General features: G+C 33.8%; 1 protein-coding gene and 1 long non-coding RNA gene across 6 annotated transcripts; one reads left to right on the top strand and one right to left on the bottom strand.

Annotated features, from left to right (window-relative positions):
* Positions 1-1693: 1693 nt before the first annotated feature.
* LOC120085713 (pentatricopeptide repeat-containing protein At1g03100, mitochondrial) lies at positions 1694-6220 on the top strand. Of its 5 annotated transcripts, none has more exons than XM_039041871.1 (3): positions 1694-1893; positions 2543-5279; positions 5724-6220. In XM_039041871.1, the coding sequence occupies exon 2, from the start codon at positions 2551-2553 to the stop codon at positions 4909-4911; it is 2361 nt and encodes a 786-aa protein (XP_038897799.1). In that variant the 5' UTR covers positions 1694-1893; positions 2543-2550; the 3' UTR covers positions 4912-5279; positions 5724-6220. The 5 variants fall into 5 exon arrangements, with proteins under 5 accessions (XP_038897799.1, XP_038897798.1, XP_038897795.1 ...); XM_039041870.1 differs by having other exon boundaries at positions 2512-5279; XM_039041867.1 differs by having other exon boundaries at positions 1694-1920.
* Positions 5983-8969, bottom strand: LOC120085715. Its single transcript, XR_005484018.1, has 2 exons — positions 8551-8969; positions 5983-7363 (listed from the first exon to the last, which is right to left on the bottom strand). It is a non-coding gene; the product is annotated as an uncharacterized LOC120085715 (long non-coding RNA).
* Between the last annotated feature and the right edge of the window lie 11732 nt (positions 8970-20701).

Below are 20701 nucleotides of genomic sequence, written 5' to 3'. Positions count from 1 at the left end.
AAGAGCCCGCTTGGTTTGTCTCAGCTTCGGAGGCTGAAGGCGAGGCTAATGTGGGCCATAAAAGGCCAAGGCCACAAAAATCCTTATATTGAGGCCGATCCAGATCGATTCTATTCGTTGGAACATCCTCAACGACCCAATCCCAAGTCCCGCGTATCCAGTTTCAAAGTAGGAGAAGAAAATAGATCTCCTTCTCTAATTAGGATAAGGAAGACCTTTAGGACTCAACTATAAATAAAGCATGGCAACTCCATGAAAGGTAAGCTCATCTCTTCCTTAAAAATTACTTGCGTTGACATTTATGCAAAGTTCTAACTTAAGCATCGGAGTGTCTGCAGCAAGCACCACACTAATGTGTTATTCTTTTGGTTGTCTTGCAAGTGATTTCTTCTCCTAAATTACAAATTCACCATTGAATGCATATGAAAGTCAGATGAATTCCCTTAGTTGAATTTCGCCATCAATAGAGTTGGATGTGAGTCAAAATAATTTAAGACATTGTTATTTTTTTTAGTCGATGTAATTTACAAATGACTCAAGGGAAAGATAATATTGCTGATCAAATTTGGGGAACATTTGAAGAGTATATTTGTACTTCGAGACTTATTTGTATTAGATGATATAAACTTTTGATAATTTCTTTTTCGATATTTAATGCGTGACATTTCTTTTTTATATTATATTATTACAGGATAAAAAACAAGAAATAAGAAATAGTTATCAAACAAGTTTGTGTTTCTATTTATTTGTTTCAATAAATAGGAAACAAGAATAGTTATAAAAAAAATATTCTCGTTTCTAGTTCTTAAAAAACAAGAAACAAAAAACGAAAAATGAAAAATGGTAAAGTTATTAAATGGTCCCTAATAACATAAAATTAGAGTAAAAATGGTAATTTTCTCAAATTTGGAGGGAAAAAAGGGGAAATTGGTACTGATGAAAGTACTGTTTAAAAAATGCTCGAAATTTGGCCTTTTGCTTACGTGAGTCATGTGTGAAAGTACTGTTTTAACCCCGAAACACTCGGGAGGCCAGACGCAACCCAGATTTTTCACTCTTTTCTCTCGTTCCTCTTGCTTTTTCATCTTGTTCCTCAATTCACGTTGCTCTCCTTCATTTTTTTCCTTGATTTTTTCCTTCTTTTGAATTATTCCTCTCGCTTATTCCTTTTGCTTCCTCCTCTCGCTTCTTTCTCTCGTTTCTTCCTCGTTAATTTTGTAATTTTTTCCTTCATTTGAATTCTCACTCTCACTTCTTCCTCTCCTTTTGACTATGCTCCAACTTACATCTTTGATTAGAGAAGAAGAAGAAGACGACTTCGACATAAACGGAAGGAATCACTGGAAAAGGAGGGCAACTGAAGAAATGAGAGTGAGAAGGAAATCTTGCTGGAAAAACGAAAAAAAAAAAGAAAAAAAAAGCAACATAAACATAAATCGTCGAAAAAGAAAAAAGAAAAATTACTGAAAAACAAAGAGCAGTCATGAATAGAAAAAATCACTAGAAAAGAAAAAAGGAAAAAAAATAGAAAAAATGGGAAAAAAATTGCAAAAGAGAGAAGGAAGAAAGAAGAATAGTTAAAGTGGTAAATTTACATGATGAAAAATCGAACAAATTAAAACACGAGGTTAAATTTCGAGATGGGCCATTGGTACTAGTAGGAAAAAAATAGAGGGAGAAATTATTTCTTCCAATATAAAAAAATTGATGCAATTTCCCCACAAAATGACTAGGGTTGTCTTGTCTTCTTCCCCCCAATTTTTCTTCCATGGCGACCGGCTCTCTTTGAACCTTCCATGGCTTTGCAATTGAATGAGCATCCGCCACTCTCGAGCTCCACGACATAATGGTGTTTGTTTAAATGGTTCTTCTTCTTCCTCCTCCTCCACAAAGGTTGGTCCTCTGTGAACTTACCCAAAGGTGCGATTACAAATGCTCCTTATTTTATTTTGCTTGCATTCTCTCTACTCGGTTTTCAGCTGCTTGGATTTTGGAGACCGTTTGTACTTATTTACATGGGTTGTTGATTAATTTTCAGGGTATTAAGCTTTCTTTTTTGTTGTATCACTGAATTTGTGTGACATTCATGAATCCTGATTTGAATAATCAATTTCTTTAAAGGGGTTTTGCTGTTAGTTCGTTGACTAGGTTTAATTTCGTACTTCTTTGAACTCATTCATTTTTTAAATGAAAGAGAGCTTCAGGAATTGACTCCTTTGAATTAAATGCATAATTTTCTCTAGAGTTCCTTAGCCCTTTCTTCTTCCTGCTGCCTAACAAGAATTTCAATTTTGCTTTTATGAAAAATGAACACTAAAAACTTTAAGAGTTTAAACAACTGAAACGGGAATTTGACATTAAAGGAAAGTTGGTAGAAAGTGTATTTTGATAAGACCATAATTAAAATAAAATAAGAAATAAGAGGGCGTAATTTGTAGTTAGCAACATAGCATCCTCATTTGCAAATTGTAATTAAATGGTCTGTTCTTCTTCTGTACTTTAACTGTCAAGCACTGAAGAACATAGCTCTTGCATGCCGCAGTTGGGAAGATGCTACATCTGATTATGAAGTCAAGTTTCAGGGCTGCTGTGTATTCACCTTCTGCTTTGTATCTCTTATTTCATGGTGCTAATCATAGTATCTTTGGGGTCTGTAAATGCGTACTTAATTCCAATTGTCAGTCTTTAACAGCATTTGTTTCCTCAACATCAAGCTCAAATTTGGAACCCATTGTGCTAGGACTCAAGAATAAACGCATCTTTGACATCAGGTTGTTATCTACAATGTCTGAAAGAATTTTGGTTCAGGCTCGAGATCCTGCAAAACTAAGTGTTGACATACAAATTTCCATTGAAGAGCATAGATTGAGTGATACGTGGAAGTTATACCAACAGCATATGGAGATGGAAGGGTTTCCTAGAAAATCTGTTGTTAATAAACTATTAACTGCTTTTGCGGAAACTCTGGAAATTCAGTGGCTTGAAAAGGCCTATGATTTGGTAGAACAGGCATTTGCAGAAGGGAAGCAGAACTTGTTAGAGAAGGACCCTCTAATCTATTTGTCTTTTAGTCTTGCAAAATTGGGGCTACCCGTTCCCGCATCAACCATTCTAAGAAATTTGATAAAAATGGAACAGTCACTTCCTGTAGCTGCTTGGTCTGCAATATTGGCTCACATGTCACAAACTGGTTCTGGGGCTTACCTTGCTGCTGAATTGATTCTTGAAATAGGATACTTGTTCCAAGATGGCCAGGTGGATCCACGTAAAAGATGCAATGCCCCTTTGATTGCTATGAAGCCTAATTCTACTGCTTTTAACATTGCTTTGGCGGGTTGTGTCTTGTTTGGGACAACTAGAAAGGCAGAAGAACTCCTTGATATGATGCCTAGAATTGGTGTCAAAGTAGATACCAACTTATTGATGGTAATGGTTCATATACATGAAAGAAATGGACGGAGAGAAGAATTAAAGAAATTACAGAGACACATAGATGAAGCCCGTAACCTAAGTGATGTTCAATTTCGGCAGTTTTATAGTTGCTTACTGACATGTCACCTGAAATTTGGAGATCTTGAATCTGCATCTAACATGGTTTTGGACATGCTGAGGAAATCAAAAATAGCAAAAAATTCGGTCGCTACAGCTACCTTGGCATGTAATACTGCAGAAAATCACATAAAACCATCATCTGGGCAAGGTTCTGAGAAAAAAATTTTCTGCCAAAATGATGGATTGAAAGATAAGATATCAAATGGAAAATCCATTTCCTTTGAAGATTTTGTTCTGGACAAAAATTTTCTGAAACTTGATATTGAAGCCAAGGAAATTCTTCGCACCTTGCTTACGAAGCTGCAATTGCAAGTTGAACTGGTTACAACTGAACGTGGTATTCTCCAGCCAACTGAAGCTATTCTTGTAAAACTAGTTAGGGCTTTTCTGGAAGCTGGTAAGACCAAGGATTTAGCTCAGTTTCTTATCAAGGCAGAGAGGGAAGAGTCACCAGTATCTAACAATGATTCAGTGCTGGTTCATGTCATTAATGCATGCATTTCACTTGGATGGTTAGATCAAGCACACGACCTTCTTGATGAGATGCACCTGGCTAGTGTTAGGACTGGTTCTTCAGTATATGGTTCTCTGTTAAAAGCGTATTGTAAAACTAATCGAACTGGTGAGGTTGCATCTCTCTTGCGAGATGCTCGTAAGGCTGGAATACAGCTTGATTCAAGCTGTTATGATGCATTGATCAATTCTAAAGTGCTTCAGAATGACAACAAGGGGGCACTCAAACTTTTTCAGGAGATGAAAGAAGCTAAAATACCAAGATCTGGACATCAAGAATTTAAAAGATTGGTTGAGAATAGTGCAGTGAATGATGAAGCTGGATTGATGGCAAAACTCTTACAGGAAATAAAAGATGGGCAAAGAGTGGATTATGGACTTCATGATTGGAACAATGTTATACATTTCTTCTGTAAGAAGAGACTGATGCAAGATGCTGAGAAGGCTTTGAAGAAAATGAGAAGCCTTGGACATTGTCCAAATGCTCAGACCTTTCATTCTATGGTAACTGGATATGCTGCCATTGGTGGGAAATATGTAGAAGTAACAGAACTGTGGGGGGAAATGAAAAGTATTGCATCAGCTTCGTTCTTGAAGTTTGATCAAGAACTCCTTGATTCTGTGCTTTATACTTTTGTGAGGGGTGGGTTTTTTGCTCGAGCAAATGAAGTTGTGGAGGTGATGGAGAAAGACAACATGTTCATTGACAAGTACAAATATAGGACCTTGTTCTTGAAGTACCATAGAACACTTTACAAGGGCAAGGCTCCCAAGTTCCAAACAGAAAGCCAACTAAGGAAAAGAGAATCAGCCTTGGCTTTTAAGAAGTGGGTTGGTTTGTATTGATTTTCTTAAAATATGCAGTTCTTCTGTCAAATGCCCTTGCATCATCTGTGTCCTCGAGCTTTTGAGTCCAATACGGATGTTCTCAACAATCTCTTGTTGATGTCATTCAACTCTACAACATGATTGGATTAATTTACTCAGCTATCTTAATGTATCCATCTCCAAGAAGCTCAATCCATTAATGACAGAGTTTTGAACACGTCAAATGTGGAGGTGGTAGGGCAAGATTGAACTCGGTAGGAATTCTGATTTTGTCGTTGCTGGAGACCAAGCAGGCATTGCAAGGAACTGATCGTCAAATTTCTCGACGAATGTACTGCCACAAGAAAGATTGGTTAAAAAGACGATGTTTCCTTATATTGACAAAGGTTTGTGTTTCCACTTCTCTTTCCATTTTGTCCATCTTCATTTAGTCTCTGTGACCAACCTGCTCATTGTGGCAATGAGGTTAGACCATAGTATCTAAAGAAAAAATATTGATCAGTTCTATCATGAAGTCGTAATTTTAATTCAAGTTCTGTTTAAGGTTGAACTAACTTGGCTTCCATGTTTTGATTATGTTTTGTGAACTTCAGAGATTTTTTACGTTTTTCCTCCTTTTTATTCTGGAGTTAAATACACGTACTTTTCTTTCCCCTTTTTGTTTTGGTGACGTGATTCTAATTAGAGTTTATTTCAGTAGAAGTGTTACTTGTTATGATATTACTGTCGATGGGTTTCTGCATGTAGTGATTATCTTTCAACGTGTTTTTAATTACCTAGTTTTTCCTTGATATAAAAGTGCTAAACTGTACCTTGGTGGCAAAATGCAGTAATTGAACTTTGGAGGCACTCTTTTCTGCCCCGCGACAAGATGACAAGATAATCAATCGAGAAAGTTCAGAGTCAAGGGAAATGGATACTCCTCTGGCAATGTTGTCGACCGTATCTATGGGCATTGTTTAATTTATTCCATCTTCCTGAATGGTCGTGGGGTTCCTCCACGGTGATTAACAAGGTACTGGTTCGCAGTTTTTTCAGTCATCTACTGTAAAGTGTGCCGGCTGCTTAGACCGAGACTCTAGGAGTGGCATTTGAGACTGTCTTGCAGTCATGTGACAAATGAACATTATCTGCTTTTAGTTTCTTATGTTGCTGCACAAGAGTGTTTTAGAATCATAGCTTTTGTTGAATTGTGATGTGGGATTAAGGAGTTCGTTAAAAGTTTGATCAAATAACTTGTAATAGTTAAGATTATTGTCCACATTAATTTGAGTATTCCCAAAATCGTGCAAGAGATAGTACTTTGTTTTATTTTACTTTCCAAAAATAAGTGATGGAAGATTAATAAACTCACTCAAAAAATAGGTTATCCAACCACGTTTTTCTTGGTGCTTTTGTTTTGGAAAACATGAAGTTGTTTTGAATATAGTTTGTATTATATATACATATTAGTTGGACAATCTGTGATGGCCATTATACTTCTATTGAAATTTTACTTTAGATGTTTTGATGTCCTAAATAATAGAAATTTTTTCTTGGGCCTCTTAGGGTACTTTCTAGAATTATTGTTTTGTCTAGGATCATGGTTTGATGTTTTTTAATGTTTTCTATTGGTGTAAAACGATTGTTTTTTTCCTTTGATGATTGCTATCCTTTTAGGGATTTTAGCCTTTAATTTCCTCTCGGGAAGCTTTCTTGTGACTCACCCATGGTGGTCGGGAGATTTTATCTTCCTTTTGTAATTTTGCTCATCCATATATATTTGTATCTTCATCCAAAAAAAAAAAAAAAAAAAAAAAGAAGAAGGAGAAACCTCTCAATTACAAGACATTATCATTTGGAAAAGCTCCTCACTTCCCCTGCATGGTCACCTAGTGTGATTCCTCAACCTATACAATCTTGGAGTATTCTCCTTAACCTATACGACTCCCCCTTGAAACTGCTTCAACATGTTCACTGTGGAAAGCACTTTATTAGTGACCTTGTCCAACTTAGGTCTCTATGTTTGACGTGAATGTAGGAGTGAATCCAACTTAGGTCTCTTTGTTTGATGTGGATCTAAGAGTGAATCTTGCCTGGACACTCACCTTAATAGAGCTAATCTTGCTCAACCTTTCACGTGTAGAGAGTCAATGGACTTGGACTAAGTCATTCTAAGACACATACAAGCTTCAACTCTTCTATCATTACATTCCCTAATTCATTTTCTAGCCCTAATTTGAGGATTGTGGTTTATTTAGCGAACGCTCCACCAGTATAATGTTTATTTAGACCCCCCTTGTTTTGTAGGGTTCCTTATCTTTGATGATTGATTTCATCAAACACAATTTGGCACCATGTAGGAACAATTCTCAAGTTTTCAAGAACGGCCCAATTTTTGCTAGCTTTATAACACACTAGGTGGACCTTCCTTGTAGAAACTGCCAAGTGACCACGTTGCAAGAAAGTGTTTGGGCACCTATAATGGCAACTGAGAAACGAGGAAATGTTAAAAAGGGAATAACGGATAATTGAGCAAAGGAAAACTGGACATTACTACCAAAGGTTAATGTTCATTCCACCAACTATATCCATGCAGTAGCAACAAATGCCCATTAGTATCATATTTGCTTTTTGAAAACAAAGACATGGTCCCTTTGTGAGTTTGAGGATCTAATGACCTAACCCACGATACCGACTATGAGTCATTGTCCTTGAAAAAATAAAAAGGCTTCAGGTCTCAAAGGAGATATTGGTTGAGTAGAGGCTCAACAATATATATGGAAAAAAATTCACAGTACTACAAGAGTATCTACTCCTTTTATTTACACTATGGTTTTGCTTTTATAAATAATTTTGTAAAGTTGATGATCCCACATCCTTTTTGAAATGATGCTTACGTGGCAAGTAGTGAATGAAATGAGTATCTATACTTTTGTAGTACCAATTTTTTTTTTCGATACACAGAGACACCATTATCCTTTTATTCAAATAGTGACTAGGACAAGCTATCGAGGTGGTTTGTACCTGTAGATTTCAAAACCTCTAGAATGGGACAAAGAGATCTCATTGATTCTCTTCCATTTGATTAGCATAATGTCTATCTTGTATAATGATCACGACACCATGCACTGCTAATGTTCATGTTTAGTTTTTAAAGGGTTTGACTTTAAGTTGATTCTGTGGGTTCAAAGCTTCCCTGAAATTAACAAATTGTCTCCCGTGAAATTTCCATTACAAAGTAGCTAGCTTGAGAGACTTTTCGCCCACTTTGATGTGATGTAAAATAAGGGCCCAAGGTAAGATAGAATGTGCTCCACCTTAAAGGCACTAGTTTCTATGGTTTGAAAATTGAAATTCAGATTTAACTAAAATTCACGTATTGATAAAATATATTAACTTGAAAACTTATTGGCAGTTGGTAAGTAGAAGTAGAATTCTTTAGTCACAGACAGAGTCAGGTTCATTCCTTTCTCGAAAATCTAAAAAACACTTTCAGAGGTGAAAAAGAAGAAAAACAACAAAAGGGAGTGTGACATACACCTTTGGAATCTTAAGGTTGCCTTGTCCTAGACACCAATACCATCCCAAGAAATGAAAAGAAAAGAAAAGATAAAACATTGTAAATGAAATGACGAGTGGATCGGACTGAATCACTGAACCAAATCAAGGACTTACCTCGTTTGGCTCTCTTTTACTCCATGCTTAAGCTGGCAAACAAAGACAAACAAACAAACCCTCATTGATCTTTTGCAGTGTTTACGCTGAGAGTGAGGTCATTTACCCACAAAACCAAGGCCCCTTTTTTTTCTTTTCCCAATTTTCCCAATTGGCTTTTCTGCTCTTGTTCGTTGTTTTGACTCATAATTGGTCGTCCCCACAATCTCTTTCATCTTCTGACATCCCTTGTTTCACAAGGTAAACCCACCACTGATACTGAATACTGATAGCTACTTCTTGATGTTGTTAAATTTAATTACTCACCACCACCAAACTGTTAATTTCCTAATTATGTCTCGCCATTAATCTTTTTCCAGCTTTCTTCTCCCCCTTCTCATAAAGCTTTGCCTGCTTTTGTCAAGGACAACGATTATAAATGGCAAGTAACCCAATACTCCCCTGCTTTTACTTTTGATCTCATTAAAATGACTTTACAATAATAGAGATATTACTTGTCCTTTGGCTTTACTAAACCACTTCAAAACAATGGAAATAATATTCCTACTCGTATATCTAGAATCTTTCTGAATCTCTATCTAAGAATATATTTTTCACTTATATATCAATAATCTTTGTTACTTTTAATTGATATAGGACTATACATCCGCATCGGATTCTTGACAGCTTCATAGTGGGTAAGCGTAAGAGCAATCCAGTGTCAATCTCTAGAAAGAGGGGGGGGGGGGGGGGGGGGGGGGGGGGGGGGGGGGGGGAGGGGTTTGAATTGGTGTATTTTGAATGATTGCCATTGTGTTAATTTTGAAGCGTGCGTGAATAGTGTCAGAATTGTAGCAGCAGAGATACATATTGCTGTGTTAAATGAGCTTTTGCTGAACCAAACTTAAAGTAGTGAAGTGAATTCATAGGTTATTATTACTCCTTCCCAAAAAAAATGTGCCTGCTGCATTCAATTTCAGCATAACCAAAGCCTAACCAATCTCCATTGTTGCCAAATTTAATAAATTTGTTTGGAGTTGTAAGCCATTTCAGTTGGGACAGAGTTTTAGTACACTGACTACTGCTCTGTGCTTGCTCAGAATCAGACACATTACTCTTAAACCATAAAGACTATTGCTATTTATTGGGTATTTCTTCTCTCCCCACATTTCAAATCCTCAAATCCTACCACTTTTCATACGTGGGTCCTACCAAATATTATTGCCCTATAAGCGCATACCTAATAGGCTAATACCAGGTAACAAATGGCTGCTAAAGTGTAGATTAGGTTTTATCAAGCTTTGGATGGTGTATCTATTTTAGCTTTACACTCTTGAAAGTTTGAACTCCAAGTCTTAAACTTTTGGTTTGATTCTAATGCAAAAGGAAGACTTACCTATTAAGTTTTTTTTTATAAGTGACCGGAATATAGCAATTAACACAAGTTTTCTCCCCTAATTAAAATCCTTGTTCAACGAAGTGAATAGTTGTTCACCTTTTAGTCGTGTGCAAAAAGATTTTCATAATATTTATTGACTTAAACCTTTAATCTTAAGGATTTAACATGAGAATCACTAAATAAATAAAAGTTAAATTACAAATCTAGTTTGTGAGTTTTGAGATTTGTGTATTTTTAAAATTATAAAATTTAATCAATGAATTTTAGAAAAATTTTAAAATTTAGTATCTACTAGACAACTTGAAAGTTAAGGATTTTATTTGACATAAAATTCAAATTTACAATTGAAATATTCAAATGTTAAAAAATGAATTAGAAATAAAATTAGAAGTTGAATGAATTATTAAATTAGACTCCTCACACGCCAATGAAAGGTTTAAGAAATTGACAAAATTAGGTCATTCGAGTTTTCAGTTTTGAGAAATGGGCCCATTTTTAAGGTGTGTTTTTTGGAGACTCTTCTGCAAATCAAAATTCACAAATGCCTTTATTAGGGTCCAACCTTTTATCTTCTAGATTTCATAAATTCTTTGGTAATTTTTTAATAGACAAAAAAAGTTTATATTATTTTTTTAACAATAGGTGATATGGAGTAAAATTGGAAGTGGGTATATAATTTTTATTTATTTATTTGTTTTATACTCGATCCAAAAAAGTTATATAAAAAAAACATAGGGGTGTTGAGTTGAGATTTGATGTTTGAAGTTTATATGTTTGGCAGAGATCATATGTCTATATTTGGGATGCAAAGTTGAGTTCATATGTTAGAGGGTATCTGATGCGATTTTTCGAATTCTTCATAATCTACTTTTATGATCACTATTTTTATTTATAATTTTTTTTAATTCAATTCTACCCATCTTTGTTTGAATTATATATGAATTGTAATTTTGATTATATATTTTTTTTAATTTTTTTTGTAATGAACAAAAATTAACCAATTACTACATTTCTTATAGGAATATGGAATAAAATTGGAAACTAAAGAGAAATTAAAACTTTTGATTTCTAATTTTTTCTCCATGAATTTCATCGTCGTCATCTTTTTTTTCTTCTTCTTTCATCGTCCCATCATCTTATTAGTCATTGAAATGTCATCACATTTATTCAACATCTCCACTTTTAATTCTTCCAAATTTGGAGATCATAACAGAACAAATCTCCATTTTTTACTAATTCTTGCAAAAAAAAAATTCAGAAAAAAATCTCCATTTTATTTTTTTTATATTTGTTTTTTTTTTTAACTTTTTGCTCCATCATTCAACTACATACATACTTTTCCAAATTCTTAAGACTTATTTGATATGTGAATTCAATGAAATAAAGATATGTTTACAATTTTCTACGTATAAATATTACACTTAACATAGACAAAATACTATTATTTATATAATCAACAACCCTACGATATATTTTAACCGTCATGAAACGTATGTGTTGAATGTGCACAAAAAATAGGGTCGTCATTAGGATTTATTTACATCTCGCCAACAATGAGCCAATTTCATGTATACAAAGAAAAAATATTGTTCACTAAAAGTTGGCTAATTCTACTAAGTGGACACCAACAATACCTCTTCCTAGATTGTAGTGGAATTGTTAAGAAGGAATTAGTCTTATAATGGTCGAAGGAAGTTGTTAAAGTTGATTATTAAAGGTGATTTTCTCCGAAGTTTGTAGTCAGAGTCGAAGTTGGTTGCACGAAGGTGGTATTGGAGTTGGTTGCTGGAGTTTGTCGTCAAAGGTGGTTTTCAAAGCCTGCAGTTAGTCATTGGAGTTGGTCATGTGAAGATGGTCATCAAAGTTGATCATCATAGGTGGTTTTTGCTGAAGTTTGTAGTTAGAGGTGGCTGTCGAAGCTTATAGTTAGTCGTCTAGGTTAGTCATTGGAGTTTGTTGCGGAGGTGGTTGCCGAAGTCCGAAATTGGTCGTCAAAGTTGGTTGCACAAAGGTGGTCGTTACAGTTGGTTGCAAGAGTTGTCGTTGGAGTAGTTGTCGGAGCTTGTGGTTGGTTGTCGGAGTTGACCATGAGAAAATGGTTGTCAGAGTTGGTTCACAAAGTTTGACAGCGGTAGTTGCCGATGGAGGCTAACGAATGGAACCTTTGAAAACATTGAAAGAATTGAGAGTTTAGGTACGTTGGGGTAAGTTAGTAAAATATACCAACTCAATTCCAGCAACATTTAAATTTAGTAGGCCAAACATTGCATCTTTATATTTTACCAACTCAATTTAGTTCATATTATTGGATCAAACACCACGTAAAATTTTAGTCTCGATAAACGATTGAAAATCGTGATTTTTGAAGGTTTTCTTTTTTGAACTTTGGTTGGAATTCATGATTTCCGATTGAGATTGTGATCGAAAATCATAAATTCTAAGCCAAAATCTTGACCAAAATTAAATATATCCAAATCCTCTACCTTTTTTTTCTTTAGGTTTTTTCAATAGTCCTTTCTTTCATACATTATTTGTATAAAATATTGTTTTTAAAATTTTTTTATTAAACCAAACAAAGAAAACATAAAGTAAAATTTATTTTTTTTTAAAAAAAACTTCTTGAAGAATTATGTTAACCGAAAACGTATACACAAATTTTGGTTTAATTTCTGTGAATTAAAAAACAATTGTACTTAAAAAAATAAAAACAACTAATTTTAGTGAATTAAAAAACAACTGTACTTAAAAAAAAATTAAAAACAACTAATTTTAGTGAATTAAAAAACAATTGTACTTAAAAAAAATTAAAAACAATTAATTCTAGTGAGTTAAAAAACAATTGTATATAAAAACAACTAATTTTAGGTTGAAAAGGTCGGTGAAAATATTGAAGAAAAATTAGTGAAAATTTGAAGAAGGTAAGAGTATAGAGATACTTTCACATCATACTAACATCATTTTATGAACTCAAAAATAAGTTTTTCAAAATTAGGTCAATTTTGACAAATGAAAACTGAAACGATCCCATTTTTATCAATTTTCATAATAATGTAGATTTATATGTCTTTGTTTATTCAATTAACTTGCTCTCTTATGTTACGTCGTACTAAATTATCACAAATTAGTTTAACCAAAGAGTGATCTCAACCTTCTAAAAAAAAATGGTTCAAATTTATAAATATACCCAAAACAATTTCTGATTGGGATAAACCATAATTGATTTTATATATTAAAAAAAAAGAAAAAGAAAAATGGAAGCTCTCAAATTGTGAGGTTATTAGGGTCCAATCCTTATGGCAATGACATTCCAAGAGTTAAGGTATCTTCCTCACCTAATGACGTCACACCTGCAGTCACAGAGTAAGCAAACCTCGTGCGTTGAAAATATCACTTAAATGTTAATTTAATATATTATTAAGTTGGGGAAAAAAAAATAAAAAAGCATTGGACAAAACAGTACGTTTCTGTTTGTTCAGAAAAAGGTCATAAATGTTGATATAAAATTAGCCCCTACTTCTTAGAGGTTCTTGGTTTTGTACAAGTTTTGCTTTGTTTCGAATAAAATGTTTATTTTCCATTGTTATTTAATTGTTTGTGTTGGTAGTAGTACTTACAAGTACATTTCTTTTATTATTGCATAATAATTAAGTTCCAATGCAACTCTCAAAAAGAAAGTTTCATAAATGTTTATAACTTTTGCATTTATGATTATACACATTGTTGATCTATTAGGTAATGTTAGAACAGATGTCACGAAGTGTTGCTGTACCATTGAGAAATCACTATCCTGAAAGTAATTACGGTGCATCCTCGATGCTAATCACTTATGTCGGTTGCTCTTCAAAGTTAATGAAACCTCCAAATTCAGATGTGCACTCGTCGAAAAATGGACTAGAACCAGTGAGAAGATTACTCAAAACAGAAGAAGAATTTAAGGAAATAGAAGATGGAAATCGAGTTTGTTGTGTGCTAATCGTTTATGCCGGCTGCTCTTCAAGGTTAATGCAACCTCCAAATTCAGATGTGCACTCATCGGAAAATGGACTAGAACCGGTGAGAAGATTGCTCAAAACAGAAGAAGAATTTAAGGAAATAGAAGATGGAAATTGAGTTTGTTGTGTCCTCTCTCTCAGGTCTGATCTGAGTTAAATAGCATAGGAGAGGAGGACACCAACGGACAAAAACGAACGGTCAAAATAAAAATAAGTAATAAAAATTTAGTTCTTTCTCGTCAATGCAGTGGTAAGGGCACTTGCATGTGGTGAACATGTTATACTTGCACCATCAACACACTTTGGATTCTCAACTAAAATGCCTTAGTATTTATACCCTCTAGGCAATTCTAGATCTATCTATGTGGGACAAAACTTCCCACTCTTCTTAACTTTTCCTATGGACCTAAGCCCAAAGTCATTTTCAACAATCCCCCACAAATGACTGTTACAGAAAAGTTAACAAGTAAACAATATAAAAGATTATTTGAAAAAAAATATTATGAACAAATAAATGAGATCAAACTTAAACATCAATATCTAACGATTTGAATTGATGCATAGTGAAGTAAGGCAACGACCTTGTTAGAGAGAGTGGTTACCTCTTAAACTTTGAATAACAATACAATACGTTTTACTCCTAGACCTTCTCTTGATTTTACGATATAAAGTGTGTTTATTATGGCCATCCATAAACATAAACCTCGAATCATCGTGAAAGCTCTAGAAAGAGACCTTTACACTCTTTTGTTGGGTTTTATGTCCTAAAAACTCACAGTTTGTAAAATAATAAACATTTTCTATTATCAATATACTTGTTATTGATCTCATAAATTGTATAAAAGTCTAAATCCAATAAACTAAGACCTATGACTATTGTATGAGTACTTGAACTTTATGTGGAGACATAAGAGTGGATCGGGTTCGAGTAAATAGTCAAAATGATCTATGGTACATGAATGAGATTGGGTACCTTATTCTGATAACACTATTGGATGCGGCCTACTCTGTAGTTGTTACAAAGAGTTGTAAAGTGCTACATACGACATGATCCTAATTCGTTCATGTTATGACATGAGGAGTGGGAGCGTCCTACAATGAGTTTGCATAAGATTAGGACCAAGAAATAAGTCATTCTTACTTTATAACGCTATTTACTGTTTAAGACTGACTATTTCACCTAGATGACCTAGGTAACTCGATCTTAATCCTGAGCTAATTATGAACACTTGTTTATTCGGGATTGCCCTTAGATTTGCATAGTTGAGGGTTAGCTCAATAGCACCGGCTCAATAAGACTCCCATTTCAGGGGTAAGACCGGATAGATAGCTGGGGACATAGGTGCAAGACAGAGTTCACACCTACCCCATTTAGGGATAGGAGAAAGGTTGTTCTCTCAAGTACTGAATCTAGGTCTTGAACAAAGGGCCTCACCCTCTCACTGGGCTGAGAGAGTTTGGTTTAGTGATTGGATCACTCGTAAGAAGATCAGTAGAGACTTGAGAAATAAGACGTAATCTCGAGGGTAAAACAGATATTTGACCCAGCCGTTATTACGAACAACCTGTGAAGGGTCGATTTACTGATTATGGTTAAATCATGTGGACATAATATATCTACAGTGAGGGGAGTGCAACTGTGGGCTTTAGTAGAATGACCCATTAATTAACGAATGGGGATTAATTTGGTCTAATGTGTTTAACCAATTAATCTCGGATCGTTGGAGCCCATGATCTGTAGGTTCGGGAGGTCCCCTTACTAACTCGTAATGGACTAGCTCTATAATAGCATGATAAGTATGAAACGTTCAAATTAGAATTAAGAGAATTAGTAATTATATGAGATATTATTATATGTTTAATTTTATAATTAAACAGAATAGGAGAATTTATATATTTAAATATGATTTAAATATATAAAGATTGACATGTGTTAAAATTAATTTAATATTTGATATTAAATTAATTAAGTTATATTTAATAATTAATTTATGAAATTAATTAAATTTTCATTTTTATAAAATCAAATTTTGATTTTTAGATAAAATTGGAAAAATTGGAAAACAAAACACTTAAATGGAAAAAGAGGTTTTTCCATTACCCATCACCAAGTAGCTCACTCAAATGACAATATATTTGTCTTGTCTTCTCCAAGCATGAGTTGCAATTCATGAAATTCTTCTCTTTGCATGTTGATCTGCAATATAATGGAGAGATTGGAGTGAAAATCGGGCATGCAATCTATAGATTTTTGAGATAAAAATTGGTTTGAAGAAAGGTTCTTCAACAAGGTTACAACAGTGAGCTTTTCTCCTTCATCTCTTGATTCAAGCTTATTTTGAGTCTCACAACTCAATCTAGAGTACCAAGAGAATAGTGGGGAAGATGTTGAGGTGGTCTACAATAAGATTTGGAGAAGATTACAACTGGTGAAGGAGCTTTGAAGAAATTCTACAAGAGGTATGTCTTGAAACTCACTTTTTCTGCAAAAGCATGCTTTATATCTTGTCAAAATTAGTGAATTTGAGTGCTTAAAGGATCCTTGTACTTCCGCTGCTGTTGATACAATTTTGCATCTTTCATAGAAGGCAGTTATACCTTCACTATCATGTTAGATGCTTCATTAAGTTCGTTAAAAACAAACCACTCAAACTGAGCTATGAAGACTTAGACATTTAGTCCATGTCAGAATCACCTTCATCAAGTTTGTCAAAGACAAACTACTCAAATACTGAGTTATGAAGATTTCATCATTATCCATCAAGTCTATATCAGAACCAACCAAAGAAAGAGTTATGGATCATTAAAATATTTTAGTATTATCCGACAAATCCATCCTAGGACGACCCATATAACAGACTATGGACCATCAAGTCTATCATAATAGACCATCCAACAAAGGGCTATGGACCATCCAGTCTATCACAATAGACCACCCAAACAAAGGCCCATAGAATCCTATAAGGGTTTAAGCCCCATATTTACTGATGATTCCAAAATTATTTTCTTTGTTAGGCCTTTGGTCAAAGGACCAGCCAAAATTTTCTCATACCTCACAAATTCCAAGGAAATAATTCCTCCCTTTAACAACTGTTTCACAGCTTCATATCTAAGACGTATATATCTCCTTTTGTCATTATATACACTACTCTTGGCAATACCTATGACAGCCTATGAATCACAATGCAAGAGACTGGTATTAATGCCCCCACAATGGTACATCCCCTAGTAGGTTTTTAAGGCATTAAACCCCCTTCCTGCTAGTTCTAGTGCAATAAATTCAGATTCCATAGTAGATCTAGCTATGCAAGTTTGTTTTGCAAACTTCCATGATATTGCTCCTCCTCTAAGTAAGAATACATATTTACTTGTAAAACTGACATTGTCATTATCAGGTATCCAGTTTGCATCACAATAACCTTCTAATACAACGTGAAATTTGTTAAAATGCAAACAATAATTTATGGCTCCCTTAAGATATCTTAACAGACGATGAAGAGCAGTTCAATGATCCTTATCAGGATCTTGTGTATATCTACTCAATCTACTCACAACATATGCAATATCAAGTCTAGTATAGTTCATTAAAAACATATCACTACCTATAATCTTTGCATATTTAGACTGAGATACACAATCACCTTTATTTTTCTTAAGACTTATACTAGCATCGTAAGGAGTTCTTGTAGGACGATCATCAAAACAATCAAACTTCTTTAGTAATTTTTCAATGTAGTGTGATTGACACAGAGAAAAACCATTTTCAATTTTTCTAATCTTAACACCAAGTATTACATCAACTTTATCTAAATCTTTCATTTCGAAATGGGAAGATATAACAATTTGGTACTACGTATCATCTCTATGTTTGTTCCAAAGATGAGCATATCATCAACATACAAACATATAATCACACAATTAGCTCCAAACAACTTTGAATAAACACGCGAATTTGAGGAATTTACCTTAAACCCATTGTTTATCAAAGTATCATTGAATTTTTCATACCATTGTTTGGGAGCTTGTTTAATACTATAAAGAAATTTTTTTAATTTACATACTTTATTTTCCTGAATAACAATTGTAAAGCCTTTAGGTTGTATTATATAGATTTCTTATTTTAGATCACCATTGAGGAATGTGTTTTTACATCCATTAGGTGAATTAGAAGTCTGTGGATAGCAGTCAGTGCAATCAAGGCTCTAATAGTAGCTATTTTTGTTACAAAGGAATACATGTCAAAGTAGTCAATACCTTGTTTTTGTGTATACCCTACTACTACTACCAATCTAGCCTTGTATCTTTTAATTGAACCATCTGGCCTTATTTTTCTTTTGCAGATCCACTTGCACTTAATAGGTTTACTTCTTTTGGAAAATCTACTAAGTAGTTTGATTCATGATTAGAAAATCCAATTCACTCTTAATAGCTTCCTTCCATAAGCTAGAGTCTACAGAACTTAAGGCTTCTTGGTAAGTTTTGGGATCCTCATCTATTAGATACATATATGCAAACTGATAATCAATATCATTTGACCTCTCAACCAAAAATATAGTTAAAAAATAAGGACCAAAATTTTTCTCAATTATCTGTCTCTTACTTCTTCTAGGTTCTATATCATGCATTCTATCCGTGGTGCTAACATCTACAATGTCAGACATACTACTATAAGCTATATCATGCATACTATTAGACAAGGAAGGCATGGAAACAGAATCATTCTCACAATTAGTCGTTCTAACAAATTCAGTGTTTCCCTTTTTCAATGGAAAAACATGCTAAAAAAATTCTACATCCCTATGTTCTCATACAGATCTATCATTCAAGTACATAAATCTGTATGTAGCACTATCTTGTGCATAACCAATAAACACACAATCAAAATTATTAGATCCTACCATAGGTTTCTTGAATACAGGATATGGTACCTTAGCCATGAAGGGTTTGCAGTGGAAATAAATCATCCCAATTCCCAAAATTTCACAGAATACTAAATTTTACAGTAAACATACATTATGCATCTAAAATTTACAACATGCATACACTAAATTATAGAGAAGAAATAAATTAGGGTTCAGAACTCTTATTACCTTTGAAGAATAGTCTTCAATGGATTCCCTCGAATCGATGAACACCACCACGAATGACTACCTCGAAGACTCTGAATGAGAATCCAGGAGGAGTGGGGCTCTGACTATTTTGATAGAATTGAGAGAGAGGAGATAGGAGAGGAAGAGGAAGATTGTGAAAAAAATATAGAGCTCTTTTTCTTCTCTATATTTTTCACCTACGTTATGTGGAGAGAAAGGGGGAGGGGGGGAGGGTTACAACTCTCTCCCATTAATTATTTTAAAAAATAGTGAAATTAATTTATTTTAAAAAATAACTATATATATATATATATATATGTATGTATGTATGTATGTATGTATGTATGTATGAATAAACACTTTATCATATAATATATATATTAAACTATATGTTATATCAAATATAACACATAATCTATAGTTTATATATTGTATCAAATATAATATAACTTATAGTTTTTTTCCTTTCACCAATGGCATTTAATATAAATCACATTTATATTAAATTTAATAATATGAATCCAATTCATATAATTAATATTTAAATCATAATCAAATATTTATTTCCTCTCATTAATATTATAATGTATCAAATACATTATAGTAATCATATCATACATAATTAAAATTTAATTAATTATATCATATATAATTAATCTCCTCAATTAATTTGAACAATTCAAATTAATCCAAAAACTGATTCTCATTAGATTTCGTTGAGCTACCAAGGGAATCTCATGGACTTGTAACTTGTAACTTGAAGCTCCAATAGTACGTGAATAATTAATTAAAGTCTTTAATTAAATTATTTCACCATCTGCTAACTGTCGAACACTCCACTAAAGATCGATAATTGCACTCTTCGCACTATAGATATATTTCTGTGTCCATTGGATATAACCAATCAACAGTACAATGACCCTTCAAAAATTGACAACTGGACCAAAATTACCATTTTGCCTCTATAGTTACATCTAACTCCTTAAGTACCGATGATCCCTCTAATGAACAATAAATCATAGTCCAACTATGACCAAACCCCTCTTGAATTAAGAGGGGGTGTGGCGCCACATTATTCAAGCCTCGAAATCAGCCCGAAAGCAATTTATCTACTTGCCTCGACATTGGAGAATGAGTGAATTCCTTCCTGTGTAGTTGTATTCCCAACTCCCCAATCAGACGAATCCCCAAAATAGTAGGCTTGTTGAGTCGACGATCTTAGCACTCTCACCCATACAAATCAAATGATTGCTCTCATGGGCAGGAGTTCACAACTCACTCAAGATTCAGGTCATGTTACCTATGGTCATCCTAGTGAAATATAAGTCTTTATTATAAATGACGTGAAATAATGAGACTAAATATTTCGTGGTCTGGTCTTATACAAACTCCTTTGTCTGTATAGAATATCCCCCTCATATGTTTAATACATGAAAGATCATGATCAGATCATTTGTAGCACTTTACAACAATTGTAACATCTACAAAGCGGGCCATAGTCATAGTGTCACTAGGATAAGGTATCCAGCCTTATCCATCTCTATAAACCATTTAGGTTATCACTTAAACACGATCCACCCATATGTCTCTACATACATGTTCAAGCTACAAGATAGCCTTGAATGTTAGTTTATTGGTTTGTGATTAATGCAACTAATTTTGAAATAAAATATCATTTATTTTATTACATA

The sequence above is a fragment of the Benincasa hispida genome, chromosome 9 (genome assembly GCF_009727055.1).
Source record: "Benincasa hispida cultivar B227 chromosome 9, ASM972705v1, whole genome shotgun sequence".
NCBI classification, from domain to species: Eukaryota; Viridiplantae; Streptophyta; class Magnoliopsida; order Cucurbitales; family Cucurbitaceae; genus Benincasa; species Benincasa hispida.
This window is presented reverse-complemented; position numbering and strand designations above follow the sequence as displayed.